This window comes from Echinops telfairi, unplaced genomic scaffold (assembly GCF_000313985.2).
Source record: "Echinops telfairi isolate 266 unplaced genomic scaffold, ASM31398v2 ScPeMD7_70;HRSCAF=299, whole genome shotgun sequence".
Taxonomy (NCBI): domain Eukaryota; kingdom Metazoa; phylum Chordata; class Mammalia; order Afrosoricida; family Tenrecidae; genus Echinops; species Echinops telfairi.
Window position 1 is genome coordinate 34,523,390 of NW_022103968.1, and position 22,514 is coordinate 34,545,903.

General features: G+C 38.8%; 1 protein-coding gene and 1 long non-coding RNA gene across 3 annotated transcripts in view; both read left to right on the top strand.

Annotated features, from left to right (window-relative positions):
* The window catches only part of LOC101657804 (protein FRA10AC1), a 30,922-nt gene extending 17,690 nt beyond the window's left edge, over window positions 1-13,232 (top strand). Inside the window, exons 11-14 of the mRNA XM_004701063.2 lie at window positions 855-973; window positions 6,926-6,964; window positions 10,507-10,585; window positions 12,835-13,232. Coding sequence (XP_004701120.1) covers window positions 855-973; window positions 6,926-6,964; window positions 10,507-10,585; window positions 12,835-12,877 — 280 coding nt within the window. The 3' untranslated portion in view covers window positions 12,878-13,232. The remainder of the gene's footprint in view (window positions 1-854; window positions 974-6,925; window positions 6,965-10,506; window positions 10,586-12,834) is intronic.
* Window positions 13,233-14,617: 1,385 nt separating this feature from the next.
* The window catches only part of LOC123521813, a 12,224-nt gene continuing 4,327 nt past the window's right edge, over window positions 14,618-22,514 (top strand). The window contains exons 1-2 of one of the 2 annotated variants that reach the window (XR_006680151.1): window positions 14,618-15,617; window positions 16,300-16,479. This is a non-coding gene — a long non-coding RNA (uncharacterized LOC123521813). Of the gene's footprint in view, window positions 16,480-22,514 lie in introns of both variants that reach the window. The other variant, XR_006680150.1, reaches the window with a different exon arrangement.

The window sequence follows — 22,514 nt, forward strand, 5'->3', positions numbered from 1 at the left end:
AGAAGACCTAAAGCAAATAACCATATTGATGCAAATGATGGGGGTCAGAATGGAGACCCAAAGCCCATCTGTAGGCAATTGAACATCCCCTCACAGAAAGGTCACAGGAAGGAAAGAGTCAGGATGCAGCAATGCACCGACGGGACACACAACAGTCCTCTAGTTCTTTAATGCTTCCTCTCCCCCACTATCATGACCCCAGTTCTACCTTACAAATCCGGCTAGACTGGAGCATGTACAAAGATAATAGCTCTTGACATACAGAATCCAGGAAAGATAAACCCCTCAGGAACAGTAATGGGAGTAGCAATACCATGAGGGTGGGTGGGAGGTGGGAGAAGGGGGAGAAACGGGGACCGACTACAATTATCAATGTATAAAACCCCCTCCCAAGGGGACAAATAATAGAACTGTGGGTGAAGGGAGACAGTGGACAGTGTAAGACATGAGATAAAAACTTAGAATTTATCGGGGGTCCATGAGGGTGGGAGGGCTGGGGAGGTGGGGGAAGGGTAACTAATACCAAGGGCTTAAGGAGAAAGAAAATGTTTGGAAAATGATGATGGCAACATATGTATGAATGTGCTTGATACAATTGATATATCTATGGTTAGAAGAGCTATAAGAGCTCCTAATAAAATGATTGATTAATTAAATGAATGAGTGATGAAACAACTGAAAAAAATGAATATACTTACCTAAAATATTTATACACGCCCTTAAGAGCATCTTATTATATAAATTACATTTTAAGATGGGTACTTTCACTGATTTTATTATTTTATTCATTCGGTTTTATTTTTTGTATAGATCAGTTGAAAAGTTAATTTTTATTTTATATTGCTTCCATAAAGGAAAAAGGAAGTCAAATTAAAGACCAGAAAGAGTAAAACCAAAAAAGGTGGTGAAGAGTCATCCCATAAAAAATCTAGACTATCTTCTGAAGAAGAAACTTCCCCCCAAAAGTATAAAGGTAAATAGAAATTAAGATACACTATCCACTCTTCTATTTATGAACCTTAAATGTAATTTGAATGTGTCTACCATCTAAAATCTAATTGGTGAATGTATTTAAAATTTTGTGTTATAGTAGTTGAAAGATGGTGGTTGGAAAGCTTGATGTGGATTTGCATGGCACAAAGGGGGCTAAAAGGCATCCCTGCGAGGCTCAGATATAGCTTCATGCTCAACTCCTAGAGTCTGGACAAGGTGGTAGTTGAAACCCAGAGAAGCTGGAACCCAGCGAAACTTTGGGAGACTGACCTGACAGTCTGCATCCAAAAGGTCCCAGCCATGAAAGCGTTATGGCGCAGTTCTACTCTGCTTGATAGTCAAGAACAGCACCCACAGGAGCTTTAAGAATAGGCTACCCCTGATTCATCTTTGGCAGGTAGTATAATATAAACAGGATTCTAATTTCTGGCTTTGCCATTTACAGGCTTGTGACCTTGAGCAAGTCACTGAATTTCTTGAGTTTTATTTTCCTCACATCTGTAAGGCTCTCTCTACTACCCAGTCACATTCAGAAGAATCAGCAAAAAATGCGAAAGGCACTTTGAACGCTGTGAAACAGTACATTGTCTATTTAAGTCAATATAAAATTATAATACTATCATTTTAGTTATAATGATAGTATGACTTTCATACTAATTTATGAACTTCTTGAAATGAGATTGATATGCTACGGGGCCTAAAATATATGTGAAAAATGAAATTAAAAAGTAGTGGATTTTCCCACAAACTTTCCTGAAGCCCCCTTGTATGTCTGTGTCCTCAGAACCTAGTATGATGCTGTGCGCATACTTAGTAAATAATTAGGTGATTCAAATCTATCAATTATTTTTTCTCAGCAGCCTTTTTTAACTAAGTATCAATATCTTCATGTGTAAGAAACAATAGTTTCTACCTTCGAATTGTTCAAAAGTTGAGATAAGATCCTACATGTAAGTACATTTTGCATCATACAGGGCACATATTTACTATGTTGAATGAAGGTTATTTCTAGTGGGTTTTTTGGCCCCATAATAAAGTAGACCCAAATTTTCTGGCATATATTAGAAGTAAACAATAGATCATCAGACTTAAGTAAGTAGAGAATGCAAGATAGAATTAGAGTTAGGCCAATGTTAATATAATACTTGGACAAGAGAGGGCTCCCTTGCTCTAGCTATGAAGATAAGTAGGTATCTTGTATTCATACATGCATGTTTCCACCTTTTTTTATATCACCATAAACTTGTGTTTATATAGTCAATATTAAAATATTCCAGCATATAAGAGTTTTTATCTTTGCAAACTTGTGAGGGCAAGATCCTGTTTTCTATTGTTTATTGAGAAAGGTGTTTGAAGCAGAGTGCCCTGTTTCAACTTTAGCCATTTCCCAACTCTAAAATACACTTTAATTCATGTGGAAATCTCATTTGATTTAAAAACGTTGTTCATCTTTATGTGCTAGAAAGCTGTTTACTGTGTTACATCTCACAATTATGAATTGATAAAATGATAAAAGATTAGCAAACTTTTAGGAAAACCTTTGGAACTCTGACATTATCTCTGGGATTATCTGGAACTAGATTGATATTGGTAGGATTCCCTCTTGTACTTCCCACCTTAATTTGGCCTAAATTTGCAGAGTAGTTAATACGGGCATGGCACCTCAGCTACATTTGAACTGCAGACTTGGTTCTAGCTCTCTGACCTGAGCGCAGGCTCTTTGGGATGTTATCCGTCCTCAGACCCTGAGGTGGTAGAGTTCCCGGGGCTCACTCTTAGAACTTCTCTTCCATTTACCATCATTAGACAAATCTAAATGTAACAGATCGATAGATGGAAAAACAAATGGTTAAATGTATTGATAGAAAAATAAAAATAAATCAGAAATCACATGACTTTGAGGACCATTCTACTTTGGGATGTATGGGCAGAACAAGGTACTTAATTACGTAGATTGTCTTGGCAAAGAGTTCAAAATCTTACCTCTTTCACCACCACCCTTCCCCAAAGGCCACCTCATCTTTGAGGTTTCGGCTAAGATCAGTTTCTCAGGAATGCCTTCCTGGACAGCTTTTGCCCTACTCCAGACAAGGCTAAGTCTTGAGTACACATCTCTGTAGCACCTTGTACCTTCTCTTTTAGAAACCATATCACACCTGCAATCATTTGTTTTCTGTGAGGGCAGGGCCTGTGTGACTTGTGTAGTTCTTTTATCTCCAATTCCTACTCGAGTGCTTGCTCCACCGAGGGAGCTCTCTGTTCTACTCCATAAATCAGTAGATCAGTGCACTCTCAGCTGCAGCTTCACAATTGGGAGGAAACTTGGTGACCCACACTGGAATCCTGATTGAAAGGACACACTGTAATTCTCCCAGAGTAAGCTGGGCCCTCATCTTTACCTACTGACCTTTGGATATTTGGAAAGAGTTACCTGTTTCCCATAAAAGAGGGTGACAGAGCCACATTCCTTTTGTTGCCACCTGAAGCTTACCTATTTTATTATTTGCTCTCTGATGACCAGCGATAACTAAGAGTAAAAAAACCCAGAAACGATTTGCTGCGATGCAGGTCTTGACTATCATTGATATTTTTACACTGTAGCTCTACCGGCATAAGACTTTTTTTGGTTACGGAGTTCATTTCCATGCATGGTAATCGTCTGTGCCAGAGTGAAACTCTGCACCATTAGATTCTCAATGGCTGATTTTTTGGGAAGTATATAACCTGGACTTTCTTCCCAGACACAGCTGGGTAGACTCAAATCTCCAGCTTTTTGGTTAGCAACCTAGCAACTGAGTTGATATGGTGTGCATCACGTGGGACTTATACAGGCCTTAAAGAAGCAGTTCATGTGACAGCTTTGGCTTACAAGACTACCTATTCAGGAAGGTTGGGGGGGGGGGATTGTGACTCCCCCATCTGTGTGTTCTGTCTTAAAGAGCATTCTCTACTTTTTCACCTAGATTCTATAATTCATTGCAGTGGCCACACAGAATTCACAATGTTCAATGGTTAGAGGGTTTAGCAAGGAAGTTAACAGGTTACAAAACAGGTGAGAAATTCAGGATGTAGATGTTCAGTCAGCACAGTTAGAAAGTTCCTTCAGGGCTGCTAATAAATGCCACTCCGGGCTATGAGCTTCAGCCTAAAAGCATTCAGCAAAAACTCCATAAATTAAGTGCCCAGAGGCACCCCACTCCAGTAAGCCTCAGCCTGAAGGCACTTAGCTCCACTGCCATGGGTCAGCAAACCTAACTTCCCTGATTAGTGCCCAGAATTGCCTATATTGTCAGCCTCCAGCCCAAAAGCACTCCGCTTGACTTGCTTGATGGGTTGGGAAGGCCACCACTCTGTCTTATGTATGCTCTGGCTCCTGATTCTCCTGCTGTTCCTCAGCCACTCCTTAGATGTCACCTCTGTCTTCTGGATCCAGGAGGTTCGCTGTGCAGGAATCTCGGTGTTCAGAGGATGTGCTCCACTGCTGGCCCTTGCTGGCCTTGAGCTCCCCTCCTCAGAGGGCGAATTTTGTGTACAACAGGATGGCAATCACAATGTATCCTGTTAACAATTACGCATTGGCGACACCTATCCTATCAGTGTCGTCCCTCAACAACTTACCCAGACCCATTGCAGGAAAAAAAGGTTTGCTGGGAGTTATAGAGACATTGGCTAGAAGAGGCCCATGAAGTAATTTACTATCCTTGTGGTCTGTTAACTGTTCTCTTTTGCTTTTGAGGACGTAGTGCAGGAGACTGTCTAGTTATAGGGTTTTGTTGTTTTTAATTACATGAGTAGGTCTTCAGTACTTTTCATTTTCTCTCACTGATAACCCCTGCAGTTCTAAGAATTTTTCTTTTAGAACATAATTTTATGAATGGTACTCATTTACTAAGAACTGATGCTCATCCGTCTAATATGCCGTTGGAGTGTTATGCAAACTTATTTGCAAACCACTTTCAGATGTTGAATATCTCTATTAAAAACAAAAATCCAGACTCACTACCGTCCAGTCGGTTCAGACACCTAACGGCCCTGCACAACACAGACCATAGAAGTGCTCCTTTGGGTTTCTGAGATGATAAATCTTTACAGGAGCAGAACCTTCATCTCTCACGGAGTGACTGTTGGGATTGAATGTCGTAACTTTTGGTTAGCAACCCAGCACATAACCCCTATATCAGTAGGGCTCCTTAAATTTCTGTATAGATAAAAGAAAATATTGGTTATACCATGGTAATTTTAAAAAAATACTGCTTTAGGGGTTCTAATTCTTACATGAGTGGTTTTATTCCAAACAAAACATGTTGGAACATGTCTCTGAATCAGTGGGTGACATCAGACAAGTTCTCTCAATAATACATTTGTCTGAGCCTTACAAACAAAAGCCAGTCAGAACAGGGCATCTGCTGGGCCAGTTAAATTCAAGGCAGAAGTTAGCGCAGAAGGGATGGCGACTATTTTTCAGGATTCCAAATGGCCAATCTTGAAGGACAGAGGACAATCATGGAGCTTACTAGGAAGAATTTTACTGAAAAAAAAACGAAGCCCACTGCCATCAAGTCTTTTCGGATTCATAGGAACTTTACAGAACTGCCTGTGCGTTTCCAAGACTGGAGCTCTGTGGGAGTAGAAAGTCTCATCTTCATCCCTCAGAACAGCTGGTGGTTTCCAGTTGCTAACATCAAGGTCAAAGCCCAACTCATAACCCACTGTGCCACTAAGGCTAGAGAAGGATGTTTTATGGAAATGGAAAGCTATATTCATAAGAGAAAGGCTAGGAAAAGTATACCAAGGAATTATCTTTCATCTTGACAATGTACCAGTTCATTCTTTGGAGTTTGCAAGAGCTGTCCTACGAGAATTTGACTGGGAGACCCCACCTACCCATCCTACAGCCCTGACCTAATTACTTCCCACATCTTTTTGTTTCCCAAACTCAACATAAGAAAAGCACTATCTGAGTCCTTTGGGGATACCAAAAGTGCCCTGTTGATGTGCAGTCAACCCAAGAGCACAGAACGCTTTAGTGAGGAGTTAAAGATGGAAGGACCACCTTCAGAAGTGTATAGACCTGGATGGAAGATAGTCAAGAAACATGACAAAATAATAATAATTTATAAATTACCAACGGTTGATGAGGGAGAAGGAGCAAGGAGGGAGGGGAAAATGAAGAGCTGATACCAAGGGCTCAAGTAGAAAGCAAATGTTTTGAGAATGATGATGGCAACAAATGTACAAATGTGCTTGACACGATCGATGGATGGATGGATTGTGATGAGCTGTACGAGCCTCCAATAAAATGATTAAAAAAATTTTCCAATCTTGGAAACTCACAGGGGCAGTTCTTCCTGTCCCATCTGGTCCCTGGGAGTCGCAGTGGACTCAATGGTAGTGAGTTTGGTTTTGGCGTTTACTAAGTATTCCAAGCCATACGAGAGAATGTATTCAGATATGATGAAAAGAATCTAACAATTTAATTGAGGGGGCATTAAGTCTTAGAAACTTGGTTGATCAAAAAACTATAAGCAAATAAAAATAGTGAAGAAAAACGACAGCCACAATTGTTGCATGGCAGCAAGATGCTTTTTTTTTTGGAGTCAATTCTGACTCATAGTGACCCCATAGGACAGAGTAGAACTGCCCCTGTGGGTTTCCAAGACTATTTATTTAATAAATCATTTAATTGGGGGCTCTTACAACTCATAACAATCCATACATCCATTGTATCAAGCACATTTATACATATGTTGCCATCATCATTTCCAAAGCATTTTCTTTTCTACTTGAGCCCTTGGGATCAGCTCCTCTTTTTCCCCCTACCCCATGACCCTCACACCCTGGTGAACCCTTAATCATTTATAGATTATTTTTATTTTCATATAGAAACATGGGTGAAGATGACTCTTAATATAATACTGCTGTTCCTTTTTAGGACATTCATCCTCCAAAAAGTCAGAAGAGTCTATAAATAGTAAGTATTAAGTATTTACTTAATAAAACATGTAAATTAAGTTATTTGTATTTTGGATTGCTCTATGTACATTAATCACATTGTTTTCGTATAAGGTGAAAAGAATCATAGAAGACCAAAAGTATATGATTTATTCCCTAATTATGACCATTTTAAAGTTTCCTATTTTAAGCATAAGCCAACCAAACTCACTGCCATCAAGTCAGTGCTGACTCATAGCGACCCCCTCTGGGTTTCCAAGACCGGGACTCTTTGGGGAGTAGAAAGTCCAGTCTTTTCCCCTTGGAGCTGCTGGTGGTTTCAAAGTACGGACCATCAGATCCCAGCCCAAAACGTAACTACTAGACCACCAGGGTTCCCACATTTTAAGCACAGAGAGCCAAATATGTACATTTTTTTCTGTAAATATAATGGAAAGCATTTCAGTTTTATATTATGGAATGTTAAGTGTGAGTTTAAGATGGAAAAGGAAATCGCTTCTCGGCCTTTTGGCTAAGATCAAGATGGAAAAGGAAATTGGCGAGGGATTAAGATGTAGGGAATGTTGCTTATATTGCACCTGGCTTGGTCAAATGTTAGTCCGTACAAGCCTGCCCGTTTGCTTTTTATTATGATCATCAGAGCCTCGGACCCGTTCTTTAGCAGCCCAGTTGGGGACAGATGTGTTCAGTTTTAGGCATCACCCTCGGAAGGCACATTGAAAACTTGGAAGAAGAGCAAGAGAACAGCCACGTGAGGAACAAGTTGTGTCATAGGAAGACTGTTGGGAGGGCTGTGGGTGTTTAGCTTGGAAATAGTGACGAAATGGGAGGGAGGAGGGAGGTTTTATGAAATTTAGATATTTGCAAGATTGCTACATACATGTATTTGGGGGCTCTGGTCGGCAGAACAGGTCTATGGATAAAGCGGTGTGTTTTGCCTTAATTTTAAAAGATTTTGAAAAGAAGAGTGAGTTTTCTCAGGAAGTAGCGAATTGTTCATTCATTGGATAAGAGTTGGATTAAATGACCTCCCAGTTTCCCTTCCAACTCAAAAATGTCAGTGACTTATACCTTTCTCACTGTCCCTTCTAACAGCTGTTATTCCTCAACAACACCTCTCCTGCCCCTGTTAGGTTCTAGCAATGATCACAAGTGATTTGTAGTGAAGCCACTACATTCAGGGAAGCAAGATTTCACAGGTTCATAAAGTCGTATCTTAAAGTTATTTAGTCTAACCTTGTAGGCTTTGTTTTCCACAGATACTTGCCCACTTTTTGTGTGTGGTTAGAAAGGATGCTTTCATTATCTTCTAAGTGTTTTTAGTAAACCTGGAGCGTCTGGTATCAGAAAACTGGTTGAGGCAAGCTGGCACATGGGAAGTACTCTTGGGAGGGAACAAGTGTAAAGACCTTTGAAATGAGCAGCAGGGTCTTCTCATCTCTGCTGACTTTCAGGCCTTCTAGTTTGTTCTCTGACACTGTTAATAGGGTAGCACTGTAGTAAAAACTTTGTTAGGTCTATTTAGTGTTTCCGTACTTCCTTTCCCCCTCCTCCCCTCTGTACTTTATTTAGGTCAGTTTCAATAATATGTGGGGACTTAAAAAATGTGGGAAAATGGAATTAAGAGACAAGAAACCCCCTCATAAGAATAAAATAAAATAAACCCATTTTTATCAAGTTAGTTCCAACTCGTAGCAACACCAATAGGACAGGGTAGAGCAAGCTCCTAGGGGTCTCCAGTGCTGTAAACCTTTATAGGAGCAGACTGCTCATCTCTCTCCCTGGGAGGGGCTGGTGGCTTTGATCTAAGGACCTTTGAGTTCACGGGGACTGTCGCTTAATCTGTTGTACTACCAGGGCTCTTTATTGTAGGAGAAAGGACGTTACTTTTTTCTACTCACATATTCAGTTCGAGTGCTGCCTGGGAACTGAGTGGAGCTTTTGTTCCCAAGACTATAGTTTATCATTATTGTCTATAGATTATTAAAAGTGCAGTATCACATAACCCCACCACCACCATTTTTTTTCCATTTTCATTAAAATTTGTACCAGAATAGATTCAGTTAAGACCAAAGTTCAGATATTCATGTTGACTCAAGGGTCAAAGTCTGACAGATGAAAGGCTAGAAGCACAGTGGCAAATCAATGACGTTTTATTTTTGTGTTTTGTTTAACCTAAGTACATCCTGTTTTGTTAGACCACATTTCTTTTTAGCCTAATGGCCATTAGTGGAGAGGAATTAATTATTTACTAATGTAATTACTCTATGGAAAATTATCTTCTTGCTTCACAATGCATTTGTTAGTATATTATGTATAATTTTTGATTGACTAATATAGGACAATTCATGTGAAATATGTGTATTTTGTTGGGCTTTCAAAATGGAAGAACCTTTATTTTTACTGATTTTAAGGGTAGTTCATGCTCATTACTTAAAATATAGCGGTTTGGAAATGTTTAAGATCGAAAAAAAAAGTGTTTTTCTAGACCCACAGGTAATGGAATCACTGCAAAGTATGTTTGGTTTCTTACAAATTCAGAATACATATATAAATTTGTGTGTATTCTAATTTATGTCAAAATTGTGTGTATGTGTGTGTTTATATTAGGGGCTTTTCAAAAAGATTGTAAAAAATGGAATGAAAATATAATGGAATTTTCACATAAACCTTTAAAAACGTACACAGATACATTTTTACATAATTTGGAATCTGTGTGCACGTTCTGTAACTTTGTATAAAGTTGACATATCATAGCTGTCTTGCACATGGCAGTTTATATACGAGCGGACTTCAAAACGTTCATGGAGAAATTCCATGGACTTTTTGAAGCCCCCTCAAAGATATTCTAAGGCTTTTTTAAAAAACAGCTGTATAGAGTTCATTTAACCGGTCCCTAGTCTGTAATAATTAAGGATTTAGGTTGTCCCTTGTTAATGCTTTTCGTATTGAGTAAGCATCTTTCACATATATCCAAGGTACGTACGTACTTATTCTAAATAAATAACTTCTTTAAAAGTAGCATTGCTAGCAAAAAGTCTGTAAAATTTAAATGGATGCATATTACTAGATCCCCCTCCCCCAAGAAACAGGCTTACAGAAGTGAGACTGTTCTTCATTGAAATAGGCTTCTTTAATTAGTGTAAGGTATATTAATTACATACCAGTTTGGTTCTTTAGGACTTCACCCTAACGTAAATATGTTTTCTACAAAACTCTGAACCTGCATGCTCTGTGTGTGACAGATAAGAGGAGTACGAACTCAAAGACGGTATTACCGGAGAGAATTCTCCGACGTGAGTTGCTGCTTTAACTCAGTGTAACTTGGAGAAGTCCCTTATAAGGCTTTAAATCCCTGACCTTTTTTTCCCCGAGACTCCTTTGTCTTCTGAGCTGATTTATTTTATTCGTTTTGAAAAGAATTTGTGGCATCTTGGAGAGAGAGTTAAATTTTCAGAGAACTGTAAAAGTTGAAGCTAAACTGCCGTCATTTTTGAAGTTAATTGTATTGGTGGGGAGTTCAAAAATGTTAAATGTTGCACTCACATTTTTTTAAAATAGGAAAGTCTGATGAAGAAGGAAGTGCTTCAGATTCTGAACTTTGGAAGGGCCCACTCCCAGAGACTGATGAAAAATCACAGTAAGTCCTGATGCTAGTGGATAAGGTATACTCTGTAAATCTGTTTAGGCAGCCGTGACCACAGCAATTCTTGATAGCAGTTAATGAAAAACTTGAGCATGGTGAATGTCTATTTAATGGTAGGGACCACCTGGCCTGGTAAGATGAGAGTTTATTCCAGGACATCATTTGTTAACTGTTAACAGCCAGCTTAACAGCTGCTTCTTGCTGAGTAAGTCTGTCAACAGCTGGCTTTAACAGATGACCTTGTGGTGCTTGTCAGACCCCTTCAGAGAAGGGCTGTGATCGTGAAGCTCCTTGAAGACTTGTGTATGGGTAGCAGTTTACTTGCCAACACCCACCTTCTCTACCAGAGACAAAACTGGTTACTCTCTGCTGTGGAGCTGGAGGAGGAAATGCTATCTAGGTCGAGCTTGAATGTTATTCATTCTTGACATACACTAGGATGCTCATCACTTGAGATTTATTTAAAAAGGATAAAATATTAACAAGCACAGGGTTTTTTGAATATTCAATTAAACAATATAAAGTACCTGGTATAATACTATTCCACAGGAAGGGTTCAATGAATTTTAGTCCCATCCTGTAATTCCTTAGACATCTTGATTCCTACCAGACCTGTTGAATCAATCATAATTTATTAATTTAAGCTTATTATAAAACATTTTGCAAACCAATATGGTCTTAGTGTAATAAAATTCAGATGTGTTGGAAAAAGGTCTTCACCAAGATTACTTTTTTTATGCCTCAGGTCAACTTTTCTGGGACTTTAATCTTTTTGTTCAGCTAGAGAAGAATTAGGAAGTGTGTTGTCATATAGATCAGGCTATAAAGTAGCTATTGATGTAAATAACAAAATTACTGTCATAATGAAATGAGGCTCCTCAACTATATTACTTCCTCTTGAAGAAGGTTTATAGCAAAAACAACATAATAGGTTTTAAAAGTAAACTTGCCTTATGAGGCATTAAAGGTATATGAGTGAGTCCTAAGAAGGCTTTCATAATCTGAGACCTTTGTGGCCTCATAGAGACTGGACATCATTAAGTACTAAACATCTAAATTACACAGAGAGCCACCCAATTTCATGAGTTCTTACTATAATTTCTAAAGTCCTACTTTGCTGATGTAATAATGAAAAGAGACAGTAGCACAGGGAATAACCAAATTACAGATCATTTTTAAATCCATTTGATTTCATTCTATAATTGACTATTTTTTCTTTGTTGAGCATGGCTGTGGTGGCTTTATGCATTTCACAGTTGTTGGAAACCAAAAGATGGAGTCTCACTTTGAACACTTGACCCAAAAGAACATTGTCTGAAAACCCTGGTAGGCTACACAACTCGACTGTCCAGGTCAAGCCCCTTGTCCCAGAAGAAAGAAAAGAAATTGCATTCATTCCATCTGCGTGAGGGAAGCCACCTTCCAAATAAGGAACCTGGACCAGAGACATCAAGCAGCTTGTCCCAGAGCTAGCACAGAAACTGACGTGGCAGCCTGTGCTCTTGTCACTGCACCACTCTGGTTTCTGGTGTTAGCATGTGTTTATATTGTTAGGTGCTGTCGAACCCATTTCAATTCTCAGTGGCCCCATAGTACAGAATAGAATTGCCCGTTCACTTTTCTAGGCTGGCATCTTTTGGGGAGTGGCCTGTCTGCCATGGAACCGCTGAATGGGTTCAAACTACCTACTTTTGGGTTAACCACTGAGTGTTTAGCCACTGCTCACCCAGGCTTTTTGACATTCACTTAGTACTTTACGCTTTTCATTTCTCAGTGCATTAGAATCCAATAACCTCTGCTTTCAGAGTCCCACGCTTGGGTTTAGATAAAGTTTCCTGTTGTAAGTATATGATGTATTTGCTCTTCTCAGAGTACTAGAAAACCATCGCCTTCAGTTTGCCCTTCTCACTCACTAGCACCTTTCCTAAGAGTCAGGCTTGTGTTTTCATTTAAAATAAATTAGTTCCTTTTTCCTCCATTTCTTGCTCAGGTTGTAGTACAAAATGAGAACGAACAAAGAAGGGATATTATCAAACAAATATTTTAATGTGGGTGTAATTCTGATTAACCTAGAAGCTAAGCATTATTTGATAGCTGAACCATGGAACTATATTGATAGAGGATTCAACTAATACAGTGGATTAGAATATTTTGATTCTTTTTGTTAGCTCATATAATATGACACCTGGTAACTTTTTTTTAACTCATTGATTTTAATCACTGTGTATCTTTTTCTTTAATAGGGAAGAAGAATTTGATGAGTATTTTCAAGATTTGTTTTTGTGAGACATGACCAAGAAGCCTACATTCCTCAACGTGAAAGTTTCCTTTGAAACTCTCTGAAAAGCTTTCTTTATAGCTGCAGGATGAGTGGTTTGTCTGTGGAAATAGATGCCCAGCTACTCTCAGGATGTCAGATGCCTGGGAAGTTCACCATCCTGTGCGCAGAGGGCAGTTGTTTGGTGCCATGCAGCACGGCCCATGACTTCACCAAGTCACTTAAGCCGTGACCTCATTTTCAAAGAGCAGTTTTCGTCAGTAGGGTATTACCAAACATTGATAAGAAATATGGAACTTATCTTGAAATTCTGTGGAGATGTGTGGAAAGGAAACAACGTTTGGCATTCTTTTCTCCTCTTAACGTTTCTTGGTAACTTGATATCTTTCAATTACATCTGAATCCCCCCTCGCCCCATTAAGAAAACCTATTCTCACAAGTAGAATATAAGAATTACTTGAGGGGAAAAACCCTTGGGAGCTTATAGATTTTAGACTAAACTACCTCAACCTGGGAAGTGGCTTTTTGGTAGAAAATAGTAGGAAATAAGGTGGCAACAGTTTCCTTTAGTTCTGGCGAGTGACTTTGGAAAGAAAAGAATTAACGTCCTCCCACATAAACCCACAAATCACCCATTTTTAACTGCTCTCTTTCCCTGATGTCAAGTTCAGAGACGCAGACTCAGAATAATTTTCAGAGGCCTTCCAGGCAGCAGGTTCTCGCTCTCTCTCACTGATCTTGAATTTCCTAGACATTCAAATCATAAGGTAAAAATGACAGAACGACCTTTCACCATAAGAGTATTGCCTATATGATGAACCAGTGGGAGTATCTCATAATAACAGAATTAACGATTTGGATAATTATCTTAAAAATATGCTTATGTGAAAAATGATGGAGGCAGGGCAAGACATTGGGAGGTTTGCAAGAGTGAAAGACAACAGTAAATACTGTCCTGTACACCATGCTGCAACTACGGCTGCTTGAGTGGACATGCAGACTGAGCAGGTGTGGGAGGAAGAGGGGAGTTTACCACGAACATACATAGATGTGACAGAGGACATTTGTATTTATCTTTACTGTGAATATAGCCATGAATGTGGTGGAGCACACTGGAGGCAAAACCGCATACCGTCTGTACTCAAGTATAAACCAACCTGAATATCAGCCAAGGGACCTAATTTTTTAAAAATTTTATTGGGGGCTCATACAATTCTTATCACAATCTATACATCCATCCATTGTGTCAAGCACATTTTGTACATTTGCTGCCATCATCATTCTCAAAACATTTGCTTTCTACTTGAGAGGCATCTAATTTTACCACAAAAACTGCTTTAAAAATGTGCTGAAAAACTCGGTTTATACACGAGTATATACAGGACTGCTTTTTCTTTTTACCCTTTTAACAGACAACAGTTCATTTAAACTTAACAAAATGTTCCTAGATGCTCACTGTTACCCTCGGTCTCTTAAATGAGGAAACTCAAGCACAGAAGTCTATTAGTTAGCATGAACTGTAGTAATAAATAGCCGTGGTCCCCAAATGACACAGATTTACACCTTACCCATTTGAAACCCAAATGGATGTTCCTTTTTCAGGGAAACATTCTTCCCATGATCATATCATTCCAGTTCACTACTTTATTTCTTTATTGAAACGTTTTAATAATTTTATTTGTATATTTCATACAATTCAGTAGTTCAGTCATATTAAGAAGAGTTGTGCAGTCATGACCAGTTTTAAAATATTTCCTTCTTTCTTATACTAATTGTTGTTAGCTCCTCATTTTGCCCCAACCTCCCCTGCCATGCCCCTAGGTAGTTGTTAATCCAGTTCTTGTCTCAGCACATACTTCTTAGACATAACCAGAGTGCTTGAGGGAATGAGTCATTGCACCTGGGGATCAGGATCAGGATCTTGGGGGTCACTAAGGTCTATTAGCATAACAATTCACAAAAACAATGTTCTACATCCTACTTGCCTGAGTAGCCACTGGAGTCTTAAAAACTCATGAACAGCCATCTAAAATGCAACTGTTGTTCTCGTCCTGTCCGGAGAAAAGAAAAGCGATCAAAACCAAAGGACGCAGGAAAACATTTAGCCGGTGGACTAAGGAACACAATCATCAGTCTCCACAACTCTGGGCCAGAAGACCTGGGTAATGCCTGGCTGCTACTCACCAACTTCTCAGAAAGAGTTTACAGTTAAAAGTCCTGAGTGGAGTGGGAGAAAAATGTAGAACAAAACTCAAGATCATAAAAGAGACCAGGCTCACTGATGGTAGAGACAGGTGGACCTTTGAAACATGGCCGTAAGGCACCCTTCAGGTCTAGAGCTGAACTGTGGTGAAAATAACCCTTTAAGATCAAGGGCACGCTTACCCAGTGACAAACTTGAGAGGGTTAGGAGAGAAGGAGGACAAGGACAGGCAAAGTGAGAGGGATGGTACAATGAGGGAACTGCAGTGCATGAGTTGAAATAAAATAAGTACGAACTTTTGAATACAAAACTGTTGATCTGTAAACCTTTACCTAATTCACAATAAAACATTTTAAAAATTAACCTATGCAAAGCATGTCTGGTAAGTCTTGTAGAAATTTCTGATTCGTGCCATTTGTGGACAGAGGAGAGAGAAGCAGTTGGTCCAAGGTTCCCCTTAAGTTACTGACTCCCAAATTACCTACCCAAGTAACAAGCCTGAAGAAGATCCAGCTTGAGAAGCAATCAAAGGTGAGACTGAAGAGGTATGTGAAAGATAGTTTCCCATCGAGCGTGTATATATCTTCAGTTGCTTGTCTATAACTTGGTTTCATCGCCTGTTTTTAGAAGATGGAGTCTGAACTGATTTCATTGTAAGTTTTTTAATAGATTTATAGTTTCTCTTAACCCAATTAGTTAAAATTACTAGGGTTGTTGAGATTCCTACAGAAATTTTAAGCAGATTCAGTATCTTTAAACTTTCCCTTGAACACATTGGCAGCCCCTCTTGTAAGCCCTTTGTTTCCCTATTGCCACCTATGTCTGTCTGCCTTTTTTTCTTATCCTTATCCTTAGTGCCTCTCACTTCTGCTACTTAAGGGAATTTGTTATAATTAAATTTGACTTCGGTCTCTGTAATTTAGTATGTAGTAAATTAACACCACAGGGAGCAAATGCCCCAGTAGTATAAAAGAACAGATGTGTTCACAAAATTTGTCTCTCCAGCAAAGATTAATAGAATTAACAGAATAATGTGTACACATAGTGTCTCTTAGACACAGCTGTGCCAATTTGTCTGTATTTACATCCGAATACAGGGAACCTCTCCATAGACCAAAGGCAGTCGATGGAACAGAACAAGGGAATACTATGTGGTGTAAAATCAGGAAAGGTGTATGTCTGCATTGTATCAGTTTACCAAACTTATTCAACCTGTATGCTGAGCAGATCCAGTAAGCTGGATGATATGGAAGACGTACACAACATCAGGATTGGAGGAAGACTCCTAACCGGCAGTATGCAGATGGCACAATGTGCTTGCTCAAATCCAAGAAGATGAAGTACTTACTGATAATGATCAGCCTTCATTATGAATTATGCTGCAATATAAAGCCAAGCCCACTGCTGGTGAGTCCATCCTAACTCATAATGACCCTCTAATAGAACAGAACTGCCCTGTGGGCTTCCAGGGCTGTACCTCTTCATGGGAACAGAAAAGCTCATGTAGCTCCTGAGGAGCAGCTGGTGGTTTTAAACAACTGATGTGGTTAGTAGCCCATCTCACCAGCCTAAAACCCCACAATGACCAACAAGCACGATGAGGAAAAGCTTGAACTTGTCAAGGGTTTCGTTTCACTTGGAGCCACAATCGCCACCACGGCAGCAGTGGACAGGAGAATAAATAGCACCCTGCACCAGGCTAATCTGCAAAAAGACGTTTTTAACTGTTATAAACCAAAGAGGTCACTTTGAAAACTAAGGAGTGCTGGCTGGGCCCAAGGGATGGTATTTTCAGTTGTCATATATGTATGTGAAAACGACCATGGAGACTGAAGAAGAATTGATGCCTTTGACACCAGTCTGTGAGATCACGAGGTGCGGAAGGGACCAGGCATCAAAGAACAAAAAATCTTATTAGTGTGAATGAGAGGGAGTACAGATTGGGGACCCAAGATCCATCTGGAGGCAAGTAGACATCCCCTTATGGAAGGGTTGCGGGGAGGAGACGAGCCAGTCAGGTGCAGTGTAGCAACGATGAAACATACAACTTTCCTCTAGTTCCCTAAATGCTTCCTCCTCCCCCACTATCATGATCCCAATTCTACCTTACAAATCTGGCTAGACCAGAGGATGTACACTGGTACAGATAGGAACTGAAAACGGAATCCAGGACAGATGATCCTTTCAGGACCAATGGTGAGTGTGGTGATAACCAGGAGGGGAGAGTGGAAAGGGGGAAGTGATTGCAAGGATATATATATATAACCTCCTCCCTGAGGAATGGACAACAGAAAAGTGAGTGAAGGGAAATGTCAGACGGTGTAGGATATGACAAAATAATTTATAAACTATCAAGGGTTCAGGGGGGAGTGGGGAGGGGTTGGGAAAGGAGCTGATAACCAAGGGCTCAAGTGGAAAGCAAATGTTTTGAAAGTGATGGCAACAAATGTACAAATGTGCTTGACAATCGATGTATATATATATATATATATATATATATATATATATATATATGGATTGTAGTAAGAGTTGTATGAGTCCCCAATAAAATGGTTTAAAAATAATAAAATTCAAAAAGAAAAAAATCAACTCAAAAAAAGAATTGATGCCTTTGGAGTTTATAAAGAATATTAAATAAACCATAGACTACTAGAAGAACGAATACATGTATCGAAAGAAGTACAACTACAATGATCCTTAGTAGTGAAGTTGGCTACACTTCAAGTCACGTATTTTAGACATCTTTTCATGAAGGACGTCTCTGGAGAGAACATTATGCTTGGTAAAATAGAGGATCAGCAACAAGGAAGACACTCAGTGAGGTGGATTGACACAGTGTCTGCAACAATGGGCTCAAAGATAGGAACAATTGTGAGTATGGTGCCAGAGCCAGCATGTTTAGATCTGTTGTCCAGAGGGTCGCTGTCAGAACTGACTTAATGGCACCTAACAACAACAAAATACACACAGGATGTACAAAGGGGTATCCGAAAAAACCGGACTGCTGGGCGGAGCAGAGTTTTTACAGTACACATTTTCTCCACTAGGCGAGCATCCAGCAACTCACTCTGAGTTAGCGCACCCAGTGGCGTCATCTAGCAAGGTTCGCTGGTCACAGTGAATTTTTTGGTAAAAGCAGTTTCTCTTGAACCTTACTGGGTTTTGGGGGGGTTTTTTTCTGGCTGATTTAAGAAAACCGTGAAATTTTGTTTCCTGCTTGAGAAAAATGCCACAGAAACTTGTGATGTTGTACATAGCTTACAAGGACAGTGCTGTGGGAAAAACTCAAGTGTACGAGTGGTTTTTTCATTTTAGAAAAGGTGAAATGTCGATTGATGACAAACCTTCTTCTGGATTTCTGTCAACTTCCCAAAGGGATGAAAATGTCAAGCAATAGTGTATTCGGCGTTCTTTCCACCAGGTCAGACTGTTAATCAAGCTTTCTATTTAGAGGTCCTGAAAAAATTGCACAACAGTGTGCGACAAAAAAGGCCTGATTTGTGGCAGACAGGGGATTGATTTTACAACTACAACAATGTATCTGCTCACAAAGCCATCTGAGTGTGCCAGTTTTTGACAAAAAATAGCATGCCTTTCTAGCCCCATGCACCTTACTCCCCATACCTTGTTCCATGTGACTTCTTTTTGTTTCTGCAAATGAAGAGGGACATAAAAGGACAGCGATTTGACGATGTAGAAGTGAAGAAAATAACGAGGGAGGTGCTATCAGCCATCCAAACAGGTGAGTTTGAAAAAATGTTTCCAAGAATGGGATCACTGATTCGATAAATGTATTAAGTGTAATGGAGAATACTTTGAAGGTGATAAGAGTAAGTTTGTTTAGCAGATGGACATTGGGCCTCCACTCAAGTACTCCCTCAATGCAAAAACACTTTGTTCTCTTAAACTGGCATCCCATGATGCTCACCTTCCTGACATGATCGCTGAAGACAAAGTGGGTGCCTAAGCAAATATGGTGAAGAAAGCTGATGTAAAATCAATTATGGCAAATGTAGTTATATTAAGAAAGAACCCCTGGTAGCATAGTGGTTTACAAGTTGGGCTGCTAATCACAAGGTCAGCAGTTCAAAACCACTAGTTGCTCTGCAGGACAAAAATGAGGCTTCCTACTCCTGTAAAGAGTTACATAGGGTTGCATTGAGTTGGAATTCACTCAAGGACAGTGAGTTGGAATTTGAATTAGGTTAAAGTGTAATACTTTTATCATTTATCATTTTCTGCTTTCAATTGAGATGTTTCTATTTGTCTAGTCGTCATTGTTTGTTTGCTTCCTGTTTGTGTTTTGTATGGTTTTCTGTATATGAAATTGAGGATAGGTAAATTTATAGAGATAATAGTTGGATGAATAATTTCATAGGGGCATGGCAGAGGAGCTGGGGGAAGTGGGGAGCTAACAACAATGACAATGAGAACGAAATGTTCTGAAATTGGATTGATGATTGCACAACTCTTCTTGATATGATTGAATTGTATGATATGTGAAGTATATGCCAATGAACCTTTTTAAAAGACAAAAATTATCTCAGATACCTCTTTAAAAATTGAAATGTCCAGCAGCAAAACTGATATTGAAGGGTTTCACAAAACTTCTAGAAAATGGAAAACCAGAAAATGGAATTAAAAAATAGTGAACTTTTTCAAGAACTCTAGGAAGGCCCCTCTTAGTTTTTATGATTAAAAAACATATACATATATTAGTGGTACTCAGAAAACAGAGTTTCTGCAAGATTAAATGCAAGATTAGGAAGAATATCTAAAGACCCTCTTTAAGTAGATTCATGTATTTGTTATTATAAACTTGGTTTATGGTAATAAGTCACGTACAATCACAGTTCTTGATGCATTCATATACAACGACAGATAATCAAAGCCATATTTTTAAAGAGTCTTTGGAAAGTTTCTGTGATAATTATTTCAAGGTTAATTCTCCACTGTATAGATCTCGGACTATAAGAACAGGTAAGCTTCTGCTTTCTACTTGAGCCCTTGCTATCAGCTTCTCATTTTTCCCCTCCCTCCCCCCACTCTCCCTCCCTCCCTCATGCACCCTTGATAATTTATAAATTATTATTACTTTGTCATATCTTAAGACCTTCTTCTTAAGCAACGCTCATATTTTGTTGGCTCTCTGCCCTCCCATTCAGTTTCCTGTGAACAGGAATAATTTCTTATTGTTTTAAAAGAAATATGGATCCGAGGAGAAGAGTTTCAAAAGTGGTTTTTGTTAAAAAATAATTTTATTGGGGGCCCGTATAACTCATCACAATCCATACATACATCCATTGTGTCAAGCACATTGGTACATTTGTTGCCATCATCATTCTCAAAACATCTGCTTTCTACTTGAGTCCTTGCTATCAGCTCCTCATTTTTCCCCTCCCTCCCCCCACTCTCCCTCCCTCATGCACCCTTGATAATTTATAAATTATTATTACTTTGTCATATCTTAAGCAATGGAAATAAGGGAGTTTACTCACATCCCTGGTGTGTGTGGCAGCTTTAGTAGACAACAATCATTTGCGTGTACACATTGAGTGTTTTTCTCTCCCTAAAGCTGTCTTCTTAACTTACAGCCACTCCCCAGTTAGGCCTGTTTGTTAGAACATTTATTCAAAATATTCATACTTACGGAGTACCTACCATAGGCCTGGCCCTGGTCTAGATGCCAGGGTGGAGTTATGACTAAATCAGACGAATCTTTCCACTCATAAAGCTTAAATATGAGAGAAGGAATTTTATAATCCTTAGCACTTGTAAAAATATAATGAATTCTGGTTTATTTCTTGGCTGCTTAAAATTGAACAGCACCTTGTGCATAACAAAACCACTGGGATCCATGACGAATCCTTTGAGTGATCAAAACTTATATCTCTGACAAGAAAAGCTATGATAAAATGTGTCATAATTATTATTGGGTCTGTTTTCTAATTTAGACTAGACTTATAGATGTAGTGACAGTAGTAGCATGTAGTGACAGTAATAGGTTGTTCTTAGAATCTCATCAATTCAATATTTAGATAGTTCTCTTAACTATTTTTAAATTTTTTCCTATGTTGAGGTCATTCCAATTTCATTTGATAGTGGTTTTTGCATAACCAAATCACATGCTTCTTAATGGTTCATAGTATTTATTAGTTGATTTAACTTGATTTTGATTACCTAAGTAGTGTCTTATAAATTGGGATATCTTTCCATTGGAAAACTAGTTCTGAACATTAAAAACGCATTTTTAGTTACCCAAGCAAAATCATTTATTTCAGACTGTGGTGGTCTGAAATAAATGGACATTTTTGGCAGTGTATAAAAATAAAGATATGGCTTTTATAAACTGCCAAAATGGTGTGGTCTTTACCCTTCCATTATCAAGAATAAAAAGTAGAAGAGAAAGATAGTATTCATTTTAGATTCAATACCATCTGTCATCTTTTTCTTTGTTTGCTACAGTAAATGGCTGAGTAAAAAAAGTATTGCCATAATCGCCAACCAAAAGGTGAAATGCATAGGAATAAATCTAACCAGAGGAACAAAGAAAGTGACAAAGCACTACTCCAAGGAATCAGAATGGAAAGATAGAAGCATATACAGACATGGAAGAATATGCAATGATCATGGATAGGAAGTCAACATTATGAAAATGTCAATGCTACACAAAATAATCTACAGATATAATGCAATCCTGATCCAGATTCAAATCTACCTATATATCTATCTGGAGAGGGAGAGAAATGGAAACTTACCACTAATTTTATATGGAAAGGAATGAAGACTCAGATAAGTAATGCACTACTAAAAAAGAACAAAATAGGAGGCTTTACACTTCCCAATCTCAAGACATACTACACAGCTTTGGTAGCCAAGACTTCGTGGTACTGGTACAATGATAGACACATAGACTAATGGAACAGATTTGATAACCCATAGGGAAATCCATCTTCCTATGGACAGCCAGCCTTTGACAAAGAACTGAACCCCATTAAATGAAGAAGAGATAGTCTCTTTAACAAGTAGTACTGATATAATTAATTACAAACTTGCAGAAATTTGCAGAAAAATGTATCTATATCTTACAACATTTACAAAAACAAACAAAAGATGGTTCAAAGACCTAAATATACAACCTAGAACTATAAAGATCGTCCATAATAAAATGGGGCATACACATCTGGCATAAATACACTCTCAAACATAACAAAGCACACAAGCAGCAGACTACAAATTAGATGACCGGGGCCTCCTAATAATTAGACACAGGCACATTAAAGAGATTCCATCAATAGAGAACCCACAGACTAGGGGGAAATTTTTTTTTAATCGTTTTATTGGGAGCTTAAAGGACTCATCACAATCCATACATACATCAATTGTGTAAAGCACATTTGTACATTCATTGCCCTCATCATTCTCAAAACATTTGCTCTCCA